The sequence below is a fragment of the Limulus polyphemus genome, unplaced genomic scaffold, assembly GCF_000517525.1.
Source record: "Limulus polyphemus unplaced genomic scaffold, Limulus_polyphemus-2.1.2 Scaffold650, whole genome shotgun sequence".
Taxonomy (NCBI): domain Eukaryota; kingdom Metazoa; phylum Arthropoda; class Merostomata; order Xiphosura; family Limulidae; genus Limulus; species Limulus polyphemus.
Window position 1 is genome coordinate 413,707 of NW_013666260.1, and position 27,416 is coordinate 441,122.

The window sequence follows — 27,416 nt, forward strand, 5'->3', positions numbered from 1 at the left end:
AATTGTTTTTTTACGTTTATGAACTTATATGTGTCTAATACTGCAAGGTTAGACCACAAGTAAAGTCTTCTTGAAACAGGAACTTACATAAATGAAGCTATAATACTCTAAAATCTGAAATACTAGAATGTATAAAAGTGAACAATGTTTTTTGGTAAACAACATTCATCACAAGCTTACAAAATAACTTGGCTTCTACATCATAAGAGGTTAAGCTCTTGTTAGAAGAGTATAATATAAGAGCATCTTAACCTGCATCTCATGCGAAAGAGGCCATTCACTCAATTCTATGGCTCATCAGGTGTGTGATTGAAATGTTGTTTTATTCTTTTCACTATGAAATCATATAGGCCTAGTGTGGAAAGATTTGTAAAATATTATTAGTCTTACTGTGATATAGTATCACAAACTAACAATCAAAAGATCCTGCTCCACCAACATAGGCATTATATATCATGAATAGCATTTCATCTTAGGTTTGGTGTTGCATGGCCAACTAACCTGATGAGTTCTGGTATTGAGTAAAAGGCCTTGTGGTTGAAGAAGTGCTATTTTTTTTATTACAGGGAAACCATATAGCACTTGTTAGCCTATTTTTAAAATTTTATCATGGAAGTATCTTAACTTTAATGCATGTTGCACAATTAAATAAAATCATTATTTTCTTTTTAGTCTACATTCAAATGATTAACAAATAAGTAGGAATTTTATAAAATTACAGTGGAATCCGATTGATTTTAGCTTCCAAAAAGTGCTTGAAAAACATTCTCAGAGTGCTTAGAAAGTCCTTGAAAAGTGCTTGAAATTGATCTGAGCAATTTAGTATGAACCATAATATATATATATATTCATGTTGATTTTGTTGAAAAGGTAACTGAAACGTTTGTAAAAATAAATGTATAAAACTTTAAAATCAGATTTCACATTTACCATCCCTTTTACTGAATGCCCATTTAATTCTATGGACTGTTAACTCTAAGCAACAACATAACAAAACCATATATAATACTCTCCTAATTAGCCATATAGTTCTATTGCTCCCAAGCCACAGCCAAGTAAAGGTACCAGAACTGAAACATGGCCTCTGTCGGCTCCACAGCCAACTTGGAGCTGAACCACTGGAGCCAGCAAACTCGGAGCGCTGACAACCCTAATGCAATAAAATTTATCCCATGGAACAGATAAGTTCTTTGACTGGACAGTCTACAGAAAGTAACACCTCAGGTTGAATGTAGCATATGACCTCAACTAGATTTTGGATACTCTACATTTAAATATTTTGTTGAATATGAAGTATACACTAAAATAGTATACACTGAACAATTCTTTAATACACTAAGCACATAAGGAAATTAGCACTTTGATAGGTTTTACCAGGTGTGAACCCTCTTTTGAACCTTGACTACATTTTGATGGCAAAGGAAAATTAAATCTAGTGCTGGAAAACTATGAAATGTGGCATTATAATTTTATATTTATAACCTAATGTCTTTCTTAAATTTGACATGTACCTTACTGTGGACCATATATAATGGATTGCTACTGACTCATGGCCTACATGCATTATTGATTTCAAAAACTACCCCATGCTTTTCAATAGTATATTCTTTTTTTAAAAATAAGGCATGGTTTAATTATAGCACAGCTGATGCACAATCACTTACAATCTTGGCTATTTTTGGTTTTGTAAAACCAAAGTAAAATAGACTTTTTGTAACTGCATAACTTCTCGGAGCTGTAGCTTTATGAATGACCTATTCAAAAATAAAATATTCAGCTAGGAGACTGAAGTGTGTTCTATTTACAAAGTATATAAACTTTAATAATTTTATTTTCAAATACCAAATCTTACTTCTCAGAAGCAAGGTATTTCTTGAAATGTTTTTAAATATGCCCATTTTCTGATGAAATGTAAACATCTTTTTTTATCATTAATGAAAACAAAAAATATATATCCCGATGCTATGCCTAATACTTTATTTATAGAACTTTTATATAGTTAAAACTTAGACAATGGAATTCAAACCACAAATTTTCTTTGATGGGCAAATGTTCTGACCAAATAAGTAGCTTGGCCTTGAATGATGCAATCTCAGTTCTCATTTCATTTAATGGTTTGAAAGAGCAATGAAGTGATAGATGTGGCGTTTATAAGCTAACAACTAAGTTGGTCAAAAGAGAGGTTTTCAAATTTTAGCAACTAGAGGACTCCTTTTAATTTAAAAGTTTTTTGCAAACCTCCAAACCTATTAACGTTTTTTTGTTTTGAAAGAAAAAGATGCAGTGTACAGGAAAAGCCATATTCTGTAATAAAATGCTTTAATTCCTATAAATTTAATTTTAGGAAAAAAAAAGACTTTTTAAAATATTTTTATGAAAATTTGAACATGACTTGTGGAACCCAGTTTGAGAAATGCTGAGCTAAATTATTCACAAAGCACACAGTTGCATGCTCTTCATTGTATTTCTAACATCACAGCATGATAAGCCATCCATAAAACTTCCAATACTTTATCTCGACATCATCTTAACAAATCATTTTCTAGTATTTTATTCTGGTCCACAAACATTTTTAATTACTACTCAGGTTCACTATAATTTTCCATGCCAATTTGATATTCATTTTAAATTTATAAAATTAAAAATTGTAATACTGTGCTACTTTTTGTATAGAATTTTTATGGTTTTATCCAAATGTGACATCAATTGATAAAAATAAAGAAGAAGCTAATGATGAGAAATGTATTTTACAGCAGTACTATGAGCAAAACATGGTAATTGTTACTTAACTTATCATATTGATATATAATTCATCACATCTCTTAAGTTCATGTTGCAGGAAATAGGCATCTGTCAAGAATGTTTTAACAGACTGGAAAAATCTTTCTGAAAGTAATATGTTAAATGAAAATTTGACTTATGGTAAAATACATTTAACTGACAGTTTAAAGTAACTGCAAGTAATCATCAGCACTACTGAGCTACCTTGAAATGTTTTTTTCACATTCTTTGTCATGATTTTAAATGTCTATAAAAACCAATAAGTAGACTTCACGGTGAAGAAATATGATTGTTATATTTCCTGGTTTGAAGAAATTTTTTTCACACAATTTAAAAAAGACAACTTTTTGTCACATCAATACTGATGAGATCTGGTATTGAGAGAAGGACCTCATTGGCATGGTGTGCTCCTTGTGAGAGGTTGAGATGCTATTGTTTCTTATCGAAGCCTATAGTATAGGGCCAGTAAAGAACAATATATAAAACATTATTATTCATCTTATTATGATTTAATGTCACACTAATTACCAATCAGTAGATAATATTTTGCAACATGAGGCATTACATACCACAATAATTCACATGTTTAAACAAAACTGTTTGTCAACCAACCTAGAGAAAATATTAAATGCTTTTAAATTAGAGGTGTGACAGTTTACTGGATAGCTTTTTATAGTTCTTAATTTTTTTTATATTAGTCATAAAAAAATAAAATAGTTTAAACTCAAATATTTCTTTTTCTGTATTATAGGATGTCTAATATAATAACACACCTTTTTGTACTTCATTAAAGCTTAGGTAAATATTAAAATGCCTACTTCAGTTCATAAACTTTACAATTAAGATTTCTGCTGCTTATAATACATATAAAAAATTTGGATTAACATTTAATGAAATGTAGCTTACAAGTCCCTCTCGACAACTGTTACCTTAACCGTTTGAAAAGGATTTTAGTTTGGCCAGAAACAACATTCACATGAAATTGATCTTCTGTAGAAAATATGGAATAGGCACAAGAAATTTGTGGCACATGTTTTATTACTTGCCTGCTAATTGTTACAAAATCTTAGAAGAAAAACCCCAAAATTTTCCCACCTAAGTGTTTTCTCCTGGCTTCCTCATGGTCCATAATTCCGCCAGATGTTGTTAACACAAGGTACCTGAGAAAATATTGGCAGGTATTAAAAAAAACTTTATGTTGCTTGCTACAATTTAAGGGACTCTCATAATTACAGACTTCTTTAATTCAATTACTACTTCTGTCACTGAAACTTTCCTGCACTATTTAAAAAATCACAAAATGTTTCTTTAAGTGTTAAGTCAAATAAAACTTGGAATCTGGCAAAAGTCTACATCTTGCCAGCAAGTAAAAATAATATCAACAAAACAGGTTCAGTACCTTGAACACAACAGTATATGCAGTATACCATAACAAAATCATCTTTGAAATACAAGAGCTTGAAAAAAAACTTCCATCAAAACTATAAAAATTGTATATGCAGAACTTTGTTAGTGATTTAACATGTAGATAACTTGAATAACTTTAGACAATAGAATAAAGTTGGAACCACAATTCCTGAAAGCAGGTTTAAGATACTGCTTCATTCAATGGAAATTGCTGGTTAACTTTACATAAAAAGTTATTAAGGAAAAGTCCATTCTTTTAAAAACTTGGTTAAAGAAGATTTCACTGTTCCGTAGTAAATTACTTACATTAAAAAAAATTATTTATCTGCTGTAAATTATTTTGGAATACTTATTATCTAACTCAGATGCTTTAGGGTTTAAAAAAATGAGTACTGTGAACACATGTTTAAACTGCAATCAAGTACATTTGTGTTCAGATTAATGGTGGTGACAAACAATAAAAAAAACTGTGCAAACAGACTGCTCACTCATTCCAGTTCAGATGGGTCTGAAAATATTACAAAATTAAATAACATTATTTTGTTCACAAATTAAAAATTTGAGTTAAAATGGTTTCAACTGAATAAAATTATTAAAAGTGTCACAATATTTTTGGCTGAAAAATACTAACTATAACCACTAGCTATTAATTGCTAACTAGTTTATAGCTTACCTACCAGTTGCTGTCTTCAGGGAGGTCTTTGGAGAAACAGTGCTTATAATGGTGGTGACAAGGAGCTGGTAAGGTATCTATTCGTCTGGGAGCTCCACCAAAACAACTTGAATCAACTAACTTATTTGAATGCTATCAAGAGGGGTATCCAGGTTTTGCTGACTTCTATGCTAGGTTGAGGGGGTATTGTTATCAGTTAGATGGACTTAGAAGGCTTCTTTCATTTTTCTCTTTCTTGTGAGTAGTTCACATCCTATAATTCTAGTATTATTTTAGTTTATTGTCTGATCTTTCAATGGCATGATAAGTCAGTATTACAGTCTTGTATATCTATTACGTTCCTGAATTTAAACTTTTGTTGATCATCTTACTTCTACAAGATATTGGCGTACACATCTATAATGGATGTTGTAAATGGTGTTTTTATCCTCTCCATTAGGTCTTCAGGTTGTTTGAAATGAACCAACTGTAGCCTTATTGTGGTGCGTCTTCTGAATACTGTTCTGACTTTCTGCTGCCTACATATCTTCTGTATGTTTATGGAGAAATCTTCTGTACATTTATGGAGAAACCTGTGATATAGGGGAATATGATTGTGTGTCTGCAAAGTTTCTTCATGCTTATTCATGATGTTTATCTTTTTTATCAAGTGTTTTGAGTATCTATTATCAAGAAGGGTTTTTGTGATGTATTTTTCTTCCTGAATTCAAAATCAAAATGATGCCAGTAGTTTAGAAAACATGAAATGTAAATCCCACTACAATACCAGTCTAAAAGAAAAAAACTGTCCTCTGTAACTTAAAGAAAGACAACACCATAACAATACTATCAACAGACACTGTAACCATGGGTAATGTTCAAGGTGATTGGTACACATAACAGAACATATTTACATAGTGTAAAGTCAGAACAGTATTCAGAAGCCACAACAAAATATGATCACAGTTAGTACACACCAAACTGTGTAATAATCCAATGGAAAGCAATACCATCATTTACAGCATCCACTGTAAATGCTCCACTACATTGAAATAACAAAAAGACCAATAAAAGTTACAATTCAGGAGCACTGCAGACATACAAGACTTTGTAATGCTGATCTCTCTGCAATAACTAACCATGCCAATGAAGATCATACAATAAATTGGAATAGTACTAAAATAATGGGTCTATACATAAGAAAAAATGATAAAAGAAGCCTTCTACACCCACCTAACTGTTAGCACAGTCAATGAACCTACAACGAAAGTCACAAAAAGTTAAATGATTCAATTCCTAAAGGAGGGAGACCCCAGATAAGTGGATACAATGATTCCTGGTCACTACCACCGCAGAAATATTACTTCTAAAACTTTCCTGTATATGATAGGACATTTTGAGCCAAAAAATAAGATAAAAACTAATTATTTATTAGACTCAGGTAATTGTAAAGGCTACTAACCATGAAAATGATTCACAATTTCCACTGAATGATATATTATAAATTGAGCATTAAAATATACAAGGAATATAAATTTCGAATACATAATCAAATTTAAATGCATGAACTATCACCTTTATAGAATACAAAAATCACAAGTCAAGATATTAAAAGAAGAGCCTTAGTTCATTACCCAAACTGTCGTGATGGTAGGAGGTTGCTTGTCCACTTTTCTAAATTTCTAAGGTGTACATCGAAACGAGGACTGATTACACCACATTTATTAAGACGGCCTGTCAGATTGACCACAATTTTACCAGCTCTGTGATCGTCCACAATTTCAAATTCCCCTATGTAACCTGTTTATAAATGAATAATTTAAATATGGTATTTTAGGAGCTCTGACATCTGTTATTTTTTAACTGTAGAAACATTATTACAAGTTAAAGTAGTTCAAAACCATCATAAATTAAAAAAGCAGAGTATGCACATCATGAAATAAAATTCTATTATGGTCCAATAAGATTAAAGTCAAAAGCTTAATTTTATCCTAATAATATAAAATCTGACTGTTATCTGATTTATCTTGCTTACAATATTCAAATAGTCTACAATACAGTGTGATATATCTGTAGCAGTAGTGTCATAAATATTAAAAACTAAATAACAGATCTACATTACTCTAAGATCTGAAGATTATAAGATCTGTAACTAAGTTTAAAGTTTTGATACATACATTATTACAAAATCCCAAACACACAAATGTTTTATTATACTTACCGTGTTTCATCATTACTGTCAAGAACCTGATAACAACTTTTGAGCAGGGACGAAGAAGAACCTGACGTTTCCCTCGTTTTTCTGCATTATTTATTGACCTTAAGGCATCTGCCAGTACGTTCATTCTCACCATCTTGCCTAAACCACAGTAAATTAGATATAGATCAAACTTTTCAGATCATAATCTATCCAATATTAAGTCCAAAATATGTACATCATTCATACCTATAACTTGTTGCACATTTTTCATGTTGAAAGGCAATTTTTGACATTAATCATGATAAAGCAATTTAATCTCTGAGAGTACAGTTTTATTTTTTATTTAATTGTACAGACGAGTAATTTGCATTATAGGGGTGCTATATAATATCTAAAATGTGAAAACAAAAATGTGTTTTTGTAGTACTGTTTGCAATATTTAATGCAAAAATTTCATTTCTCCCCATTATTCACCTTTTGTTTATAATAATTCTCAGCTTCATATAGTTGCAGTATGAATTTTTTGGGCAATAATAAAGTTTGAAAATATCAGAGATTGTGTTATTCCTGGATTTTAATTTTACTACTTTTACAAACTAATCTAAAAGGCCTTTCCTTTTTTATCAATTATTCTTGGGCTGAAGTTTTTTTTTATATTAAAATTATTAAATATCATAAGGTTATGTACATGACTTTTTTACTCCCATATTAATCTTCTTCAAACAAATATTCACTGGCCTTAGCTTTTTCTGCTACTGTGAATGTGAGGAGACAAGTTTACCTTGTATTGTCTATTGTTGTGTTAAATGTTGTAAAGAACTTTGTATCGACTATTTTTGTTATTGATCACTGCAAGAGGTTTCAGTAGAATTAAGCTTATCTTTGAACATCATAAAGGAATAAGAGTGAGTTATATGTACTTCTAATTTCTAAGTTTCAATTTTTTTACAGCACTCATATGTAGACTGCAGGTATACCATGATTTTTTACCTAATGTACAATTTTACCAAAAATTTTTATTCATTCTAAGTATGTGCTGTTTCTGATTAATAGATGCTCAAGAAGGTTAAGTTGATTTCATTGTAACAAACTTTGTCATTCTCTTGAAGGTAACACCTGTCCTTCTTATGAGAGGTATGGCTTTAAAGCTGCACCTTTTGTGTGAAGGTCAACAACAGTGTCCTCTAATGGCAGGGGTCAGGTGATACCTCTATGTTACAACCCCTTTTGTGTTTAATTGAAGGGAATTGACCTGTCATGTGGGGTGTGGTAGTTTTTATGGGTAAGTCTGTTGTTGCAGATTCAATTAACATAAGATTTAGACATTCTTGGACATCTTCTTGAGTAAGTCAGTCAGTTTCAATATAAGTTTTGAAGAAATAGAACTAGCCTGATCAATTCATAACTTCAATATGTTATATAGGTAATTGTCTCTCGTCCATCAGATAAAGTGCACATGCTGTTGATTTGTGAATTTAATAAAGATTGCTGTTATTGTGCAACACACCTTATGTCCAGTCCATTTATTTATTAGCACATATTCCGTTAGTTGAATTCAATACTTATTCACAATTTATTTGCTACGTCTCCGTTATACATAGAACCTACCTAATTTACTCTTTTGTATCACTATCAGTGTAATGGCCATTACAATTCACACAACAATCAATAATCAAGTCTAATACAGTATATTAACTATTTACTTGTTACATACTTTGCTTCAGGCCAGTAAATTATTAGTTTAAAATAAAATTAAGATATATTATTTTCGTCCAGCGCCCAAATTAATAAGTGGCAATATTTACTTTGAACAAATTTAGTAAGTTAGTCAACGTTTTAAAATACCCTAAAATAAGAGTGTAGAGTTATTGCCGAAGATCACTTTTTCTTTAAGTCGTTCGTATTGAAAAAACAATATTCATTCGGAATTTGTCAACAAATAAATAGTTTGATCATATTACAAGTTATGCCATAACCCATTTCATTCACATTTCAAAACGTTTTAATAATGTCAGTATTTTTGAATTCACAAAATAATGTACTCGAGTGAAATAATTTATCATTAAGAAAAGTTTGAACAACAACAACAAAAATCTTTCGGAATGCCGATGCAATATTGATTCACAGATTTCGAAGCAACACAAACCTGGAAACACACAAATACACCCTCAGAGTTAGTCTTGAAAAAAAAGATCTTTAATCTCAACGCCAGCAAATTTATTTCTTACCACTAGAGGGCAAAGCAAGACAAGTGTTAGTCCACTTTTCTTAGTGCCGTATGTTGTACGGTGATCTATAGTGAAAATAAAAATATTTAAATAGGCTGTACGAAAATTAAAGTGTAAGTAATAAGTATTGTTAACTTTAACTTTTAATTACACGTTCTTGTTATAAACATATTTCTCTGAAATTAAAGTGGAAATGTAATGTTAACAAGTAAGTTTTTACTAACTGAATTAACAGTATGACTCAATCTGGAGTGGAAGTGGAATTTGAAATGTGAGAGGTATTGAGTATGAAGAAACTTAGAAAGGATATTAGATATAGTATTACTATTAGAAATATTAGCAAGTGATAGTGAATATAATAAGTGTTATTAACAGCAGTAACACTGCAAAGAAAAGTAACACTTACGTAAAGAATAAAAAAGTGATATGACAGGCCCCTTTCCCTGTAATATTAATATTAAATTATAATATTAATCACATAAACATTCGAAATCGAAACAAAATTAGAATAACTGCAAAAGTAACCATTTAAATTCTTATTCCTATGCAACAACAAAACCAAACTGGAAGCACACCTATCCAAACAGTAGGTCTGATAGGTATATCACTCAGCCTTACTAACAGATCTATCAAAATAATAACTCAGTTTTAAGCATCAGAATTTATTCTCTAATTCTTGCATAATGGTTTACTTGAAAAATTAAAGTCTGCAACTTTACAATCTTCTTACATTACTTAAATGACTGAAGACGAAGAACCATCTACTTGCAGCTAGTCCATAAACTCTTTCCAACGTTATGATATTCTTCCTGTAGTAAGAAGACACAATTGCAAACACTGTTCCAATTTAAGTCTTACCATTATTTTTGTTAAAGGTTGCAGTAACCTTTTTTCTTCCATAAAAAATATAAATGAAAAAAAAAGAACTATTTCTTCTTTTACTACATGACAATATTAACATAAAGATAGCAAATAAAAATTTGCCCTTTCATTGCTGTTCCTGTACACCAACCCTTGAAAAAAAAAAGTATTGATTTTTGTTTTGAACTTTTCTAAAGTGTCAGTCTACACTTGTGATGGCAACTCATTTCATAAGCCAGTCTCTCTTTTAGAAAAATACAACTGTCTTAACTGGAACTTAGACTACATTTTTCAAACCTTAAACTAATATCCTCTCATCCTATTGTCTTTAGAATATAGCAGAAAGAAAGTAGAGGTATTTATCCTATTGGTTCCCTGGATAATCTCTTCAGTAAGATCAACTCTTATCCTTCTGTTCTTAAGAGTAAGTTAAGAGATTTTAACCTGTGTTCATAAAATAACCCTTCCGTTCTTGAGGTCGGACATCTGGAAACTTTGACCTCCCACAGTGAAATGTTTGCATAGGAGCCGAGGCAAATTGGCAAACAAATAGCACAATGAAGAGGAAATCCCATTCATTCCGTACACTTAAATGTTGCCTAGACTTGTATTCATAATGACTATTTTTGTAATAGGACTGCTGAAAAAGTGTTATATAATCCTGCAAAATTTTCTACCCATTCAGAGCATGAAACAAATTTCAGATGAACTCTATAAAAAAAAGTTTGGCAAGCATTGATATAAGATTGCTAGTGTCTTTGCTGCAATCTTAACCCTGGCTGATGGTATCATATCTAATGAGTTATTTTATGCTAGTTTGTACAGTTCTTCAGATATTGCAACTGGGGCTAAAGCATATCAATCAATCTTTCTTGTTCTTTTCAGAATCATTTTTCTTTTTAGTTGCCATGCTACATAGTATGACATTGTATTTTTCTTTATTATGGTGCATTCTGGCTGTATACATGTATTTAATACATGGTCACCAGTTTAATATCTTTAACTAAGTGTCCTCTGATAGTGTAGCACTACTTGAAGTAGTTGAAACAAATTATTATTATTTTGAACTTTATGCTATTCTTGTTCTATCAGTGTTGTCATTGCTTTGTCAGTAAATAGAATAAAAATTTCTTCTTGTTTCTTTTGTCTGGTTACATAATTCATTCTTTCTCTCATTCATGCACACCTCTTGTCTGTTTTCTGGCTCTTCTTTGTTTTGCAGTACTTACACATTTTTAATACTCTCACATTTCTACTCATTTCTGCAGAGTTTTGGACAAATAGAAAGAAAAATGTACACATCACCAAATAGAAATGGAAAAGGACAAGGAATTATATTAATTTCAAAATTGTCTGATAAACTAAAGAATTTACAAAGCTCATTTAGAAATTCATTTCACACCATACTGACAGCAACAACACAAGATACATGTATAGACACTTGCTCCCTGTCTGGATTTAAGATGATTGAAATGAAGAGACTTATCCTTATACTGACGATCTTATACTTATCCTTATAAAAATTGGTATATCTGGATTTTTAGAAAGCATTTGACAAGGTGCCACATAAAAGGTTTCTCAAAATATTATCTCTATAGATGTGGGGGATAAGTTAGTTATTTGGATGGAAGAAAGCAAAGGGTTGTTATAAATGGAGTTCATTCAAACTGGATTAATGTCACAAGTAGGGTACCACAGGGCTCAGTCTTAAGACCTTTGCTCTTCTTGATTTAAATCAATGACATAGATGAAGGAATGGTCAATAAGTTACTTAAATTTGCTGATGATATTAAGGTCTTGGGTGTTGCTGGTTGTGAGGAAGATGCTGCTGCTTTACAAAAGGATTTAGATCATTTAGTGAGTTGAGCAAATAAATGAGAGATTGATTTTAATTGTAATAAATGCAAGATAATGCATGTGGGTTATTATAACTTGAGTTATAAGTCTAATTTGGATGGAAATAATGTTAACAGTGTTATGAAAGAAAGGGATCATGTTGTAGTGGTTGATTAGTCTCTTAAGCCATCCAAGTAGTATGGTGTTACTTGTGGTAGGGCAAGTACGATTTTAGGTTGTAACTACAGAAATATTGAATACAAGTCTAAATAGGTTGTAATTTCATTGTATAGGTCGCTGCTTAGGCCACATTTGGAATATTGTGTTCAGTCTTAAGCTCTTTTACCTCAAGAAGGATGTTGAATTGTTGGAAAGGGTTCAGTGGATGGCTACTAGAATGGTGCCTGGGATGGAGGGGTTGTCATACAAGGAAATGTTGAGATCTCTGAAATTGTTTTCTCTTGAAAAAAGAATAGTTAAAAGGATATTTGATTGGTGCATTTAAGATTGTTAAGGGAATTGATAGTGTTGATACATCATCTTTTCTTCATACTTAATGGTGAGAATGGTAGAACTAGGGATACAAATATAAATTTTGGCAGGGTAGGAGTCATCTTCAGTAAAGACAGTTTTATTTTTGTAACAAGATGGTCGGTCTTTGGAACAGATTGCCTTCAGGTGTTGTGAAGGCAGTAAATTTAAGTGAGCTTAAGAGAAGGCTAGATAAATATATGAATGATAATGTCTGGCTTTGATTATTTCTTTTGTTTAATAGCTTTAATTTAGTTTAGAGAATGGGACAGCCTAGATCAGTGGTCGGCAACCTATGACCCGCGGCAATAATTTGGCTGACCCGCCAAAAGTTTACTTCACCATTGCAACCCGTAAGGGCACAATCATTATTCAGTTCAAGTTTCTTGGCTATGTGAGAAGAACAACGATATTAAAGGAAAGATTGGAAAGAGTCACGGCTACGGAGAATTTTAAGATAATTTCAGGGAAAAATATCAAACTGGTCGAACTATTAATTTTTTTGTATGTAAATAAACATACACATTTAAAATACATGTACCAGTATTAATAATTATATGATTATCACTGACCCAACACAATGCTAAATTAAAAAAATAATAATAATTGACCCGCGATCAAAAAAGGTTGCCGACCACTGGCCTAGATGAACCAGTAGGTTCCTTGCTGTGCCTAAACGTTACTTTATGCTATTTATTAATTATACATGAATCAATATTATTACTGTAGATACGAAAAGTGAGTTGGTTAACCCACATGGCATCCCTTAACAGTGGTAAAAAAAGTTCAGTTAACAGGGTTTTTTTCTTTCTCCTATCCAACTATCCTACAATTAAGTTAACTATTTTTTCTCCAACACCTGTTGATACGATTTTCTTAGCTAATATTGTTGTGTGGCAACTGATTACAAATTCTTGAAAATCGAAGTACACCATGTCCACACCCTTTCCTTGAAATAATGTCCTTGAAAAATGGTAATATATTAGTAAGGCAAGATTTCCCTTTAGTGAAACCATATTGACTTTATTTTATGACATCTTTTATTAAATTATTTTGTCAAGCTTTATTATTTGACTCTAGAACTTTATCTACTACAGAAGTAAGACTAACTGGCCTTTAGTTTTCAGGGCAACTCTTATCATCCTCTTTAAAAATAGGAGATACATAAGCAACCTTCCAAATATCAAGTGTCTTCCCACTGTGTGTTGACTCGCCAAAAGTGAAAGAGAGGCTCCCATATCTTTGATCTCCTTTAAATCCCTGAATAACACTTTGTCAGGCCCTTGTGTTTTTTCTACTCGAAATCCTACTATTTACTACCAAGAGATTAATATATGCATGATTTAGGTTAATCCCAGTATTTTCCACAAACTACTCAGGGTCAGGAATATTGCTATTTTTTTACTGAAGAGAACATTTAAAAACTCAGCTGTCTCATATTTTTAAAGAAAAAAAACCTTGCCATCAGTATCCTTATAGGGCCTAATTCCCATTCTAACATTTTGCTTACCTTTAATTTGCTTCAAAAATTTGTTGCTAAATAATAGCAGTGATTTATCTAATTTCTATTCTCATTGTTGATGCTGTTTTAAACCCTTCATACTGACTACATCTTAAGATATTTGATGTAATCTGTTATACTTGTATTTTACAACTTTCATGAATACTATTATATTATTTCTTTCTTTAGTGTTCTAGAAACTCTTGTGTTGATGGTGGAATATACAACAATGAATTTCTATCAATATGATTACATGGAAAAAGATATTGATACTTCTCTGCATCTATTATAGAAATGCTGCTAGTCTGGCTGGAATGACTGTAAACTTCTGAACAAGCTTCTAGTTCAACACTAAAGGCATTGGATACACCCTGGTTAACCTTCCATTTTATTTTTATGTATTTTTCTTATATTGTTCAAAGGTGTAAAGAAGCTACATATAGCTTTTTTTGTATATGAAATGAAAGATTTATTAAATGACCATTTTATAATATTTTTACTTCAAAATTTGAAAATGTTATACCATATATCAAATGCAATTGGACATAACAAGCTTTAACAAAATCACTTGATACTTTGAATCAAGTGAACTTCCTAATCTTCATTAATATTCTGACTCATTATGGGAAATGGCAGTATCAGCAAGTGGGTTCAAGACACGATGGTGTCGACGATACAGACCGTTTTTCATCATAGTTGGAATTATCCTTGTTGTTCAAGGATTTCTTGCATACAGCTTTTACACCATCTTCGGAGTGGTAGAAGATGATTTACAATGGAGAGGAAAATTGGATAGAAGTAGAGAAAATGCTCAGGTATGTCTAAACTATTTTTGAAACCAGTATTGATGTTAAAAATTATAGTATTTAAGTTATTAACAATCAGACCAAGATGAAAAAAAGTAACATATATAATTTTCATTGAAAGAAAAAATAAGATTAGTTGTATTATTATTATTATCATATTTTGCTTTCTCAAATGTAATGCAGAAAGACTTAGAGATTTTTTGGTAGCATTCTTGTGCTGTTTAGAATTCTCTGTTGGAGTTACAAAGTTATGAGATAATTTATCGCATCCTGTTAATTTAAGCTGCTTAATCATTTCTAGGTTAGATAAATCCATATGGATATGAAGCATGGGGTACATTAAATTTGGTTTTGCTGCTTTTTTGAATTTTTATATACTTTCTTATTTTTAAAACTGTTTTGCATGTTTTTATGTAAGTGCACTGGAGGAATTTGCTGGAAACATATTTTTATTAGTGAAGCTGTAAATCCTGCCACAAACCTAATTAACTCTCATTTTAGAGCAGAAGATAACTTTTTGTACTTTTGGCTGCATATCCAAAAAAAAACGAAAACAAAATATGAGTTGCATAACCCAAAAAGGCAGATTTATATACTAAATGATATAATTTAATGCATAAACAATGTTTTAATTAATACCCAAATTTTAAAGGTGTTAGGTTTACAGTTTTAAAAATTTCGTTGTGTTAGAAAATTAGTATGAAATCCATTTAAGGTTACTAAGGTTGCCATTTAATAATATCTATTAATATGAGGAATGTTTTGGTTCCAGCAATGGTACAGAAATCAATATGGTTAACATGAAATTGATGCAATAGATATTCTCTTTATAAGTTCATAGGAAAAGTAAAAGCATTTAGGCCTATAGGGCTTCCCCAAGACACATTTTGATAACCGCTATTTTGCTTTGTTTTTACATTGAGAATGATTCTAAAACAAATGTGGATCTAAAGGGGGACAGTATGTTTTTGTGCTTTCAGTTTCATCAGTGTAGACTTTATGTTGATTGTGGGCTTGCTTTATGTGGTTTAGAATATGTAATGTGTGTGCACAGCCATGTACTCTTGCATGTATTTTAGCCATATGTATACATTTGATACTAGTTTATGAATTCAGCCTAATCTCACACAGATGTGAATAAATGTTTTTTCTTGTGAGTCACAGTGGTGTCCAATCAGATGCAATTTATTTTAAACATAGTTTTACATATGTATGTGTGTAAACTTGTGAATTTTTTTTTGGATTATGAGCAAATATCTTGTTGATAGTGAGGGTACCCAACTCATGATTCAGTGTACTTTAACCCTATCACTACAGGTAGGGGTCACAGTGCATGTCATCACATTTGTAGACTTGCATTCAAAATTTTATTGAACTGCTTTTTTATGAATGTTTGTAGATTATGATTGTAAATTATAATTCAAATTTTAGCATAATACATTAGTTAATTTCTTAAATTAAAATAGCTAAATATAATTTTTTGTGTGTCACGTGGTATGTTTTGTCAGATTTCATTTTATGATGCCCAAAATATAACATCTCTAATTTCTTGCAAAATTTTCGATACAGACCTTACCTCCTCTCACGTAAATAGCTATTCTCGTTCAGTGTTGCCCTCTACGGGCAAAAAAGTTTTTACACATGCCACATATCTCCCCTCCATGACATGTGACTCTATGTACTCAGTTCTACTGAACTATCATTTCTTATCTGGCAGTACTCGTGTTTAGATGTTTTTTCATTTTGTGCTCTTCGTGTGAATCATGATTTTAAATGTTGAATTTCTGAAGTGGGATTTCTTCATTATTGATTTTTTCTTTACATTAAAGAAATCTTTTAATTTAACTTCCTTTACCAGTATTTATTTTTTCTCTCACACTCGCATGTTTTACATCAAACACTTTTGTTTGATTTACATATTTCTACAATGAATTCTGAGGTTCATGTTCCCACTTTGGATGTTATAACTCTACACTATTTTTACAGGCTGCAGTTGGGGGGAGACCTGTTGTTGGATTTCTCTGCTATTATCCATCATGAGAATGATCGGTATATGGTCAATCTTCTTCTCCTGAACAAGCCAAACCTGTTCTGGCTGATGACGATTTGATAGCCTTTTTACACCACTGGATTTTGCCGTGCAGAATCAGCTAGGCCTAATGTGGCATTTTTTGACATTATTTCTCAGGTGTTTTATCTAATTCCCCTTTTTTTATGATTCATTATTACCTCCATATTGGCTCGTTTGTCATCTTCAGCTCTTGCTTTACACACGTGGTTTCACTGTAGTTGGGATTTTCTGGGTCACGATGTGACCTTGTCTTGGGTACGTTTGCTGCCTCTTTCTTATCGGGATTTCTGTATCTTTTATTTGGTGATATGTTTTCGATCATGTATCTGAGACTTTGGAATCTTGTGTGTGATCTGTGCATCAACATTCAACCCTTTTCTTTTTACTTGCATGTTTGTTGCAGTTGGAGCCATGACTTGCCCCTATTCCTTTCCCATCCTGGTCCATATCTACCCATCCCTGTCTCCCTTTCAGGGGTTTCTCATCTTATTGTTTTATTTAATGTTGATGGGCATATTGGAGACTAACCAGAGGGTTCCTATCCAGTGGGAGCTTCACTATATTATATTGTTACCCTTTGGCAATCTTTCACTACAGTTCCATTGGTTCTTTGGGTTTTATCAGAGGGACTTGTCCTAGTATTTCTTTCCCCACCTCCTTTGTCCCTGATACCCTTTTCCTTCCCCATGACTCGGGATCCTGCCACCAGCCTGTGTCTGTCCGAGGAGGTACAAGATTTTCTGTTTCTACAGGCTGTTGCACCTGTTCATCATTTTTTTCCAGGCTGTTTGTTCTCATGCCAAACTGGAGACTGGCAGTCTGTACTAGGTTTGGCCCACCTCATTCTAATTTTCAATTTGCCCCATTTTACCTTGGAGTCACTTCTGACTCTTTGGTGGGCTTTTTCACCAGGTTTATCGATGACAAAGAGGAATGGCGCGAATGTTTATTTGCATATCTGTATATCTCATCATTCGTGACCATCTCCTCGGTTTGTTCTCCATGGGGTGATTTCTCTGTTTTGCTTATAGGTTTATCCTCGCAATAGAATTGCTTCATAAGTTTGCCCATCACAGACTGTACCCACCCATGGACTACAATGTAAAGCAGAAGGGGATAGCTGCTCTTCCCTGCCATGCCTTGTATTGTATAAATTGGTATGGTCTGCTTTTCATGGTCACCCATTGCACTGTCCCAGGTGTTGTCGTTCCTCCAGACTCTCCACTGCATTTTATTCCCCATTTTTCTTCTAGTGGAGATAGAGAGTTCTCATCACTTTCCATTTCCTTGCCACTGGGGTGGTGGAATGTGGAGGCATTCTCCTGAATGGGTTAATGAAATACAAACATAAAATAGAAATGATTATAAAACTATTTAGTTCAGAGTAGGGTGGTGGTGTTCTGCTGGTGTAGATGGAATGATATCCTCCAATATAAAACATAAAAACAAATGAGAGTGAGATGTGAAAATGGTAGTTCATCCCTTCAATTGGGATTCCTCATCCTACCCCCATGTGGATATTGGTTCCCTGTGGCTGGGTTTTGAATTTAGAGTAGAACCAATCAACATAAGTCCTCACACATGTATTACAGATGTCTATATTCATCCATCAGTGTTGTGCATCACGGTAGAGATAATTTTGGATTGTTACGGTTCTTTCCCTTTCACAACACCTCAGTGTTTCTTATTCCAAGGGTGTTAATTTGCTTGGGGTGGTTCCATGTAATTTCAACTATGAGGGAGATGGTTTATATTATGTAAACATCTTTTCAATACTGGATATCGGGTTCCCGGATCAACCTATTAATTTATCATATTCACATGTGCCCCATTCATGAGTCGGGGGGGGGTACTAGATTCCCTCTGGTCTCATGAACTTGAGAGGAAGATGGTATGATCCTCTTTCCTACCCCCACCAAATGGCTAGGTTTTGGATTATAATTGACTTGCCACCGGTATAATCCTCTTTCCTACCCCCCACATGGATATCGGTTCCCAGTGTTCTGGGTTTTGGATTGTTGTTGACTTTCCGGTGGGATGATACTCTTTCTTACCACAACATGAATGTTTGTACCTGGCGGCCAGGTTTTGGATTGTAGTTGACTTACCAATGGTATGATTTTCATCCTACCTCTGTGTGGATGTTGATTCCCAGTGTCATGGATTTTGGATATAGTTGACCTGCCATGTATGGTCCATCATGCCCCAGCCACTCTACACTTAGGGGTACATCCTTTCATTTTACCCACTTTTATAATTTCTGGAATTGAATTTCATATACATTGCATGGTTTGGATCACTTTTTGGCCATAGTTATCTTCCAGTTGGATGTGCTCCTCTGTTTTCTGCCCATATATGAGACAACTTTCTATGATGGGCAAAGAGTATACCTTGTTCAGAAGTGGTGCAGTTCCCCACATCTGACTGTCTCACCTGAGGGAGTGTCCTTTGGATACTTTCAAAGGATGCTTCTTTCTTTCCCTCTCTCCGGTCCCTCCACCTATTAAATATGGGATTTTAGCTATTTATGTGAGCGGAGGTAATGTACCATAATGGAAGTTATAATTTTCCTACACTGAAAATGTATTTCTGATAGGTATTTACCTTCTCTCATGCTTCCCACCCTTCTTTCCCACTAAAAACTGGTACTTCAATCTTCTGCCATGACAGTTCGGTAGAATTGAATAGAGGGAGTTGCATGCATCATAAGAATATATTGCACTCTTATTGGAGATAGATGCATAATTTTTTTTCATATAGAGGGCAGCACTGAACAATTATAGCTATTTATGTGAGTAGTGGTAAGTACCTATCAGAAATACATTTTGAGTGTAGGAAAATGATAACTACTGACATTGACAAGGTTGAATGTAAAATATGAACCTCCTATTTTTCTATTTGCTGAGATATCATTGTATTTAGTGAATCTAACCACAGTGGCACCACTACCTCTTCCATTTTTGGAAATACTTGTTTATGTACACTCAGTTTTCTCTGTTATATGTTTCCAAGCTCAAAGAGTAGAGGTAAGACATTGTGTGTGATCAGATATGATATATTTTTACATCCAAATACAGCTTAGTAAGCCTGAGAGATTACAGTGGAATTCTGTGGTATTGATAGAGTAACTTATAATTTTTTGCTATTTCAAAATGCATATATAAAATGTAAAAGGGTTATTTTGTTTTACATCCTCAACATGCAAAATTTGATGAGGCTTAGCAAAGTATAGCAAGCTAATACAAACTTCATAACACTAACAATCATATGCAGAAGAGATCATTGTTTGCTATGTTTCTGTATTTACTGTTCTATGTTTTAAGAAAAATAACTGAAATTTAAGAACTTATGTGTAAATAGTAATAACATATATATACATATGTAATGTATTATAACTGAAATGTGATTGCATTGTACAAGATACTGGTGCACTAATAGTACAAAGCTAAGACAGTTGCACTTTGTAAGGGCTAGTTTTACGTCATCGGATATGGTGACATGAGCTACATGGGCACTGCATGATTGCAACTTCTGTGGCACTACTGTAAGTCATACCCGGCTGAAACGTCAGTAAAACAAAAATAATAAATATAACTAGATGTATAATGTTACAAAAGTTGATCTATTTAAAATGAACATTTATGGTTTCCTATTAGTTGTGAGTTATTTTCTTTCAGAATGTTGACTATCCAACATGCAAAGTAATTTTGATTTTAAGATTAAAAATAGTTTTCTTTACCAGAAAATTATCAAGTTTCATTTGTATTTATATCCTAAATATCCATCAAACCTTTTTTTAGAAAAAATTTATATTTTATCTGTTATTTTCTCTACCTTAACTCTATACAATGTTAGTTGATTTAACTAACCTCATAACCACCATCAAAAATTAGGAAATAAATTCAAATTACACTTTTTTTGTTCTAAAATGACTGCAATTTGTAATTCTTAATAAAAAATCTGAATACTTAATTAAAAAACCTGATATTTTGTGTATGGAAGCCTTGTAATGTTTACTGATAATCTTCAAAATTTACATTACATTATCAAAAATTATTGTATTACTACTGTCGTGGATAATTTGATGGTTATGGGCTGGGTGGTAGTCATAGAGTTAATCATTAGTTTTAGTGTTTTGTGAATTGATTTGTAATATTAAGTAGTTTTAATCAGTAAATTAAACAAGATTGGTTTCACAAATGGTTAAGTACTGTTATGCTCTGATCTATCTAGCTAATTTATTTTTGACCAGTTAATTAAAGTAGTATTTTTAAATTTTTGATGCCTGAATTACAATATTATGCTAGTACTGATTTGTTTTTTTTATTCATGATAGCCATTTATATTTTTAATTAACTGGGTGTGATAGTGCTATTCATATTACAATGTCTGTTTTTAACAGCTTAGCAGAGGAAAAAAAGCATGAAGGGAAGAGCTAACAATTAAAAAAAGTTATTTGTATATTTTCTTATTGTGCAATTCTATTTTGATTTTGTATAACTTGATATCAGCTAAATGATGTAAACCAAAAATTGTTTCCTCTTTAAAGCTAACTGATCAACAGACCAAGCAGCAATCCCAGTCACAACAGTTTGATGACTATGTGGTAGATGATGAAGATTCGCCCAGTAATATCTGGGATAAGCCCGTTAAAGACAGTAGTAACCGACACGGTGACCTTAAAGCAGCAGAGCAAGGCAAACTTCAAAGTGAAGTTATTGTTCCTAATGCAGAGAATTTATTATTTCAGAAAAGTAAAGCTGATGGACTAGAGTCAAACAACTTAATAGTGTCTAAGGAACCTAGTGGTATAATAAACACATCCAAGAAAATTGAAAAACATGTGAATGAGTCAATGAAATTGGACCTCAATGAACTTAATTTCAAGCCTTGGTGTGAAATACTATCTCAAGATGCCATATCAGCTATCAATCGTGCTAAAACTCAAGGATGTAAAGAAGAAATAGCTAATGTCACGTGCCTTATCAAAGCAGGAAAGATGTACCCTATACAACTACCAAGATACTGTCCAGTTGATGGTATTTAATTGTTCATAACCATCTGTTAAATGTTTTATAAATTAGTATTTGTTTCATTAATAATTTAACAAAATGCATATCTAATATACTTTATATAATCATTGCAATGAAACTTGTATAATAGATGTATTTATTTAGTTGTAGAAGTGTCAATGAAGATGAGTAAAGGAGATAATAAGGCATTTTTAAATTGCACATTTTGAAATAATGGATTTTAAACTTGCACATGAGTAAAATTGATGATAAGGCATTGTTGTATAACATTTCCTCTTTTTGATTGAAACATTTAATTGATGAAAAACTGGAGATAAAAGTAACAAGTACAAGGCTAAGATTTTTTTTTAAAGATTTGAAAACTGATGTAGGACCTTTGATAAAACAAATTGTGGTCGTGAGGAATTTAGTAAAGAAAAGTTTCTCTCTGGGTGTGATATGGCAAGCAGAAGAGTAGTAAATACATTTTTAAAACAATATCACAAATTTTTAAATCAAAATGTGATCACTTGTAACAATCAAATATATGACTTTGTCAAACTTTGGAACTCCCTGTTGCATGCATGTGTGTGATGTACAATGTAAGCACATAAATGTCACTCGTCTCGCTAGTCATTGGTGTGAAATAATAGCAAAAGTCACTGTTAAATAGTAAGGATGTGTACTTTTTACTAAAAAATTTTTGTTGGAAATGCATTTTTACGGTCATGATCACTTGACAATAAGCTATGTGGTATTCTTCCAGAAAATATAGAGATGTACTGGATGTGTGCATAGAAATATGTCAGGTTAATAACTTATTTTATTATATAAAATCAGAATCATTATCTTAAAAATTTGAGAAATATTCTGTGTAAAAGTAAATTCTAATGAATTAACCGGACCATATGTAATGCCCCCCATGAAAATTTCATTTTAATTTCAATTGGAAATGAGGACAACATTGGACCCAGAAAAAATGAATAAAACTATCATAAATGTTTTGTTTTAATCATTCCTCTATTCTTTTGAAAATGACGACACAGCTTGATTGAAGAAAACTTTCCTTTCTGTTCAGATTACCTAACATGCAATCTAGTTTTAATAATCAGTTTGTAAGTTAGAGAGAGACATGTTTGGTGGGTTGTTTCCCAAGCAAAACTTTTTAGGACTCTATTTTTTAAATTCTGAATAAAGGTTTGAACTTCTTGCAGTGAGTGGAATCTGAATTGTCTTCCAGTCTGGCTGAATTTGTACTAGTTTCCAGGCTATGGGGAATTAAATCCATGCCTCAGTCCAATATCCCACATAAAACACAGTAGTGGTGTCACATGTGCCATACAAGATCTTGTTCCTTGGCTTTGTAAAGCCATTTTCTAACAGTTTTCATGAGCATCTCAAAGAAGCTTACTTTCTGCTGTAAGGTGGCTAAGTGCAGTACCTGCCTAAACATGAGCACTTCTATTATTTTGTGCAATAGAAACACAGTCTGACAACTTCCCTAAACTCTGCATCTTCATGGATGAGTACTTTTAGGGTGGAGTTCTAGTAAAGTGTGATTTATTGAGGTGAAAAGATCAGGCCCTGTATTGGAATACTTTTTTTTTGGGGGGGGGGGGTAACCTGAATACTGGAAACTGTGATAACCCTCTGTAACTCATCTAATCCCCCAGACTGGGTGTTAAGTAATTGTTTACACATGTTTTCCAAAATTGTATGATGTAAAAAAATAACTATTGACAGTTAGAATTTTCTTTATATAATTTAAAAAAAAGATGCAAAAGTTATGCATATTCCACACACATATATATAATTTAGTTCCCAAAACGTATAAAATGAAGTATGTAACCACATTCCTTAATTACTTTCTCATTCATCTTGGTTTCATTAAATATACATTTCAGTGTCTGAAAGTGTCCAGAAATCTCATACTTGTTTCAGTGTTCATTTAATCTGGAATGTCTGCTTGTAATTGATATGTTATTTTCTAATATTTTTGATTAGAAACTGAACTGAACTAGCAGAAAAGCTGGATATTCTGGAACTGTTTTATATTTTAAGAAGTTAGAAGTAAATCTAAATTTATATTTGATAATTCCTGGTTTGTTGATTTAATCATTTTTTTCTCATTCAGTTTCATTTTGTGTCTGACAGTTATTTATTATTTGTACCGAATAAACACAGATGATTTTTAGCTTTTGTTTTTTCATATATGCATGTTTTTTTGCTATTTATTGAGACATTTTTATTTTATTTCTTGAATTTGTTTTTCTCAAAGTACTTCTTTTTTTTTTTATATATATATTTGTGTTCTCAGGTGGAAAAAATGCAAAGTATCTTGGTTGTTTTAAGGATGCAAAAGAAAAACGTATTCTCTCAAGAACACTCACCAAACTTCCCCATAACACTCCAACATTGTGTGTAAAGAAGTGCTTCCAAACAGGTTTACAATTTGCAGGAGTACAATACAGTTTAGAGTGTTTATGTGGAAGTGAACCACCTCCTGAAAACTTGAAAATTGATGAATCTCGCTGTGATATGGCATGTCCAAAAAATACAACACTTGCATGTGGAGGATATTTAACAATGAATGTATATAGCACTGGTCTGCCAAGTGAGGTTTTGCTTAGAATATTTTGTAGGAGACTTAGGGTTTCAGTTTTATGACAGTCTAGATTTAGCATTTAAAGTTATTCAAATATAATTATTCTAATAATATTTTAATCATTCATTTCTTCTATTATAAATTTGATTAATATTTATTTTTTAACTAAAAAATTTCGTTATTAAAGTTTACTGCTGAAATGCGTTTTGATTTTGTGAGTATACAGCACTGACTTATTAAATTTAAACCAACAATTGTATAATCCCAACCATTGTTTTGCAGGAATATGAGCTTATAATGAAAAATATTGTTCCTTGTCACTGCAGTCAAACCATTTTCTAGGCTAGGCTTATGAAATTGAATTATTAAATTTTTTTTCTATTTTTATTCAAATTGGTTAGTCTTAGTCTTTCAGGATAAATCTAGTCTTGCAGAGTTTCTATTCTACAGATAAACTACTAAGCCCATGTTCTTATTAATTCCACAATTTTTGGTAAGATTAATTGAAAATTCTCAAACAGGACCATTAACTCTAGCAACAGTATAGTTTTAAATGCATAATGAGTTAACATACAGTTTTGGCAGTTGGAGAATGAAAGAATCCTATTTCATTCACGTAAAAAACCAAAGTACTGTTGAATTATAATGTATGCAAAGTTAGACACCTGTAAATTATCATGTACATGAAGTAAAATGTTGAGCATCTATTACATTATTTTATATGTATTTAATTAGGTAAGTAAATGGCTCTTGTATTGTGTGGTTGTTATTTATGTTTTATGAGATTAAATATGTTTAACATCTTTATCTTTTAGAGATTCCAAAAAATGAAGCATTGCCAGCAGTAGATACACAGAAACAGGACCCAGTCACTATTGTCTTCCTGCTCACAGTGAATGGTCGAGCTGTCCGTCAAGTCCATCGCCTTATCAAAGCCTTGTACCATAAACGGCATTATTTTTTTATTCATGTAGATTCTGTAAGTGGATTTGTAGCATGATATGACCTTTCAAACCAACTTGTGTGTGTAGAAATGTTATAAAATAAGATGAACAGGTTAGGTAAAACTTCTTACATGATTCAAGAATTTAGTGAACCTTTTTCGTGATTTTATGATGTTGAAAACCTATTTTTATCAGTATCCATTGGTATATAAAACACTGATGAAAAATACGTATTTTTAATGGTCAGTTTAATCCTTTCGAGATGGGTCACAGGTGAAAGGCCATGTCATCTCGTTTGTTGACTCGCATTCAACATTTTATTGAACTACTATTTCATGAATTTATGTCAGTAACTTTGGTATCTAACTGTAGATTATAATTAAAATTTTAGTACTATATATTAATCAATTTCTTAATTTAAAAGCAAATATTAAAAAAAAAGGTAAACATTGATTTTTGTGTGTGTGTGTGTGTCATGTGGTATGTTGAATGCAGCACTGGTTCAAATTAGTTGTTTGGGAAGTCAAAATATTAAGTCTGTAGTTTCGTATGAATTAGAAACTCAAATTACTGATATTGACAAGCTAGAATATAAAATAAGAGCGTCATGTCTTTTGAATTTGCTGAGATTGTTCATGTAATATATCAAAGACGGTGGCACCCCACCCACCTCTTTCTATATTTGGAAATGCTCCCTTATATACACACCTACTTCTATATATGACATAAATAACCAATCGGAAGCTCAAAATGTTCCCCTAGTGGCTTTCTGAGCCATTTTAATGGGCTTGGGGTCATTTCTTTTATTTGAACCAGTATTTCAACGAGGTAGGGTGTGTCTTTAGTCTGCTCGAAATTTCATATTTTTTAGACTAAAATACATCTTAGTTACTGAGCTTGATAAATTATAGTGGAATTCTATGGTATTAATGTAATAATTTATGATCTTTTAGTTATTCAAATGTATATATATAAAACTTAAAAAACATGCAAATTTTTTAAAGGCTTAGCAACCTATATTGCTACAAAGGGTGTAACTAGAAAAGATAATTGTCTGCTTTACTTCTTTAGTTAGTGTTCTATGTTTAAAGAAAAATAAGTTTAAGAACTTATTTCAAAATAGAAATAATATATTTTTTTGTATATATGTATAATAATTGAAATGTGACTATATTTTACAAAATACTAGTCTAGTAAAACACAGCCAAGACAAGTTGCTTTGTACAGAATAAACGTCAGTTTTATGTTACTTGATACAGTAACGTGAGTGCACATGAGCTGCATCATTGTAACTTCTGTAATGTCAGCCAGGCATAGCTGAAAGGTCAATATAATAAATATATATAAATGTATAATGTTATGAGATTTAAGCTATTTAGTCTGAACATTTATGTTTTCATGTTATGATTTGTGTTCATTCTAGAATGAAAGAGGCAAAATTTATATTTATTTCCTAATTTTTTATGGTGGTTGGAAGACTGGTCAAATCTACTGAACCTGTACAGAGATTAATTACTGAAAATAACAGTTAAAATATGAAGTTTTTTCTTGAGAAACATTTGATAACTATCTGAACATTATAAAGATTTCGCAGATAGGCAACATGTGATAAGAAAAAAAAGACACGAGAAAAACAGTGCTTTACAAACCGTAAGACTCAATAAAAAATGTTCTATTTTACATATGAAAGCATTGTAATGCTTACTGATAATCTGCCAAATTTCGTTAACATTCGCATTCTAATTTAAAAGTTATAGCATGAAAACAATAACAAGCACAAAATGGTTACAAGGTTGGTCCCAGGGACCGAACCAGTGCTGAAAGAGTTAATATAGTTCTAATCCTTATAGAACTAACAGTTACACTTTAGTTAACAGATGTTTCAAATCAGAATATTTAACTTTGCTGAATTCAAGATTTAATTAAGATACAAAAGCAGGCACAGGTGGATATTCTGCCACTATTTGATGGACATAGTTTT

The 27,416-nt window shown here is 32.0% G+C and overlaps 2 protein-coding genes across 6 annotated transcripts in view; one reads left to right on the forward strand and one right to left on the reverse strand.

Annotated features, from left to right (window-relative positions):
* Positions 1-2,728: 2,728 nt before the first annotated feature.
* Positions 2,729-9,266, reverse strand: LOC106459708 (40S ribosomal protein S15Aa-like). 5 transcript variants are annotated; one of them, XM_013919359.2, is made up of 5 exons: positions 9,187-9,266; positions 7,062-7,199; positions 6,475-6,640; positions 3,877-3,941; positions 2,729-3,230 (listed from the first exon to the last, which is right to left on the reverse strand). In XM_013919359.2, the coding sequence occupies exons 2-5, from the start codon at positions 7,192-7,194 to the stop codon at positions 3,211-3,213; spliced, it is 384 nt and encodes a 127-aa protein (XP_013774813.1). In that variant the 5' UTR covers positions 7,195-7,199; positions 9,187-9,266; the 3' UTR covers positions 2,729-3,210. The 5 variants fall into 5 exon arrangements, with proteins under 5 accessions (XP_013774813.1, XP_022241943.1, XP_013774811.1 ...); XM_022386235.1 differs by lacking the exon at positions 9,187-9,266 and adding an exon at positions 8,649-8,703; XM_013919357.2 differs by lacking the exon at positions 2,729-3,230 and having other exon boundaries at positions 3,799-3,941.
* An 18-nt stretch (positions 9,267-9,284) lies between these two features.
* LOC106459706 (xylosyltransferase 2-like) overlaps positions 9,285-27,416 on the forward strand; it is a 55,461-nt gene continuing 37,329 nt past the window's right edge. The window contains exons 1-5 of the mRNA XM_022386230.1: positions 9,285-9,381; positions 14,187-14,812; positions 21,424-21,913; positions 24,204-24,500; positions 25,307-25,470. Of these exons, the coding sequence (XP_022241938.1) occupies positions 14,627-14,812; positions 21,424-21,913; positions 24,204-24,500; positions 25,307-25,470 (1,137 nt within the window). The 5' untranslated portion in view covers positions 9,285-9,381; positions 14,187-14,626. The remainder of the gene's footprint in view (positions 9,382-14,186; positions 14,813-21,423; positions 21,914-24,203; positions 24,501-25,306; positions 25,471-27,416) is intronic.

Bases quoted from the DNA above. Each gene is read 5' to 3' on its own strand.
- LOC106459708 (XM_022386233.1), bottom strand. From the start codon at position 8,688: ATGGCCATTACACTGATAGTGATACAAAAGAGTAAATTAG. The intron at 7,200-8,648 runs GTAGGTTCTATG...ACTGTGGTTTAG, and splicing joins GATACAAAAGAGTAAATTAG to GCAAGATGGTGAGAATGAAC. The intron at 3,942-6,474 runs GTAATGAACTAA...ATATTTTCTCAG, and splicing joins CTACCATCACGACAGTTTGG to GTACCTTGTGTTAACAACAT.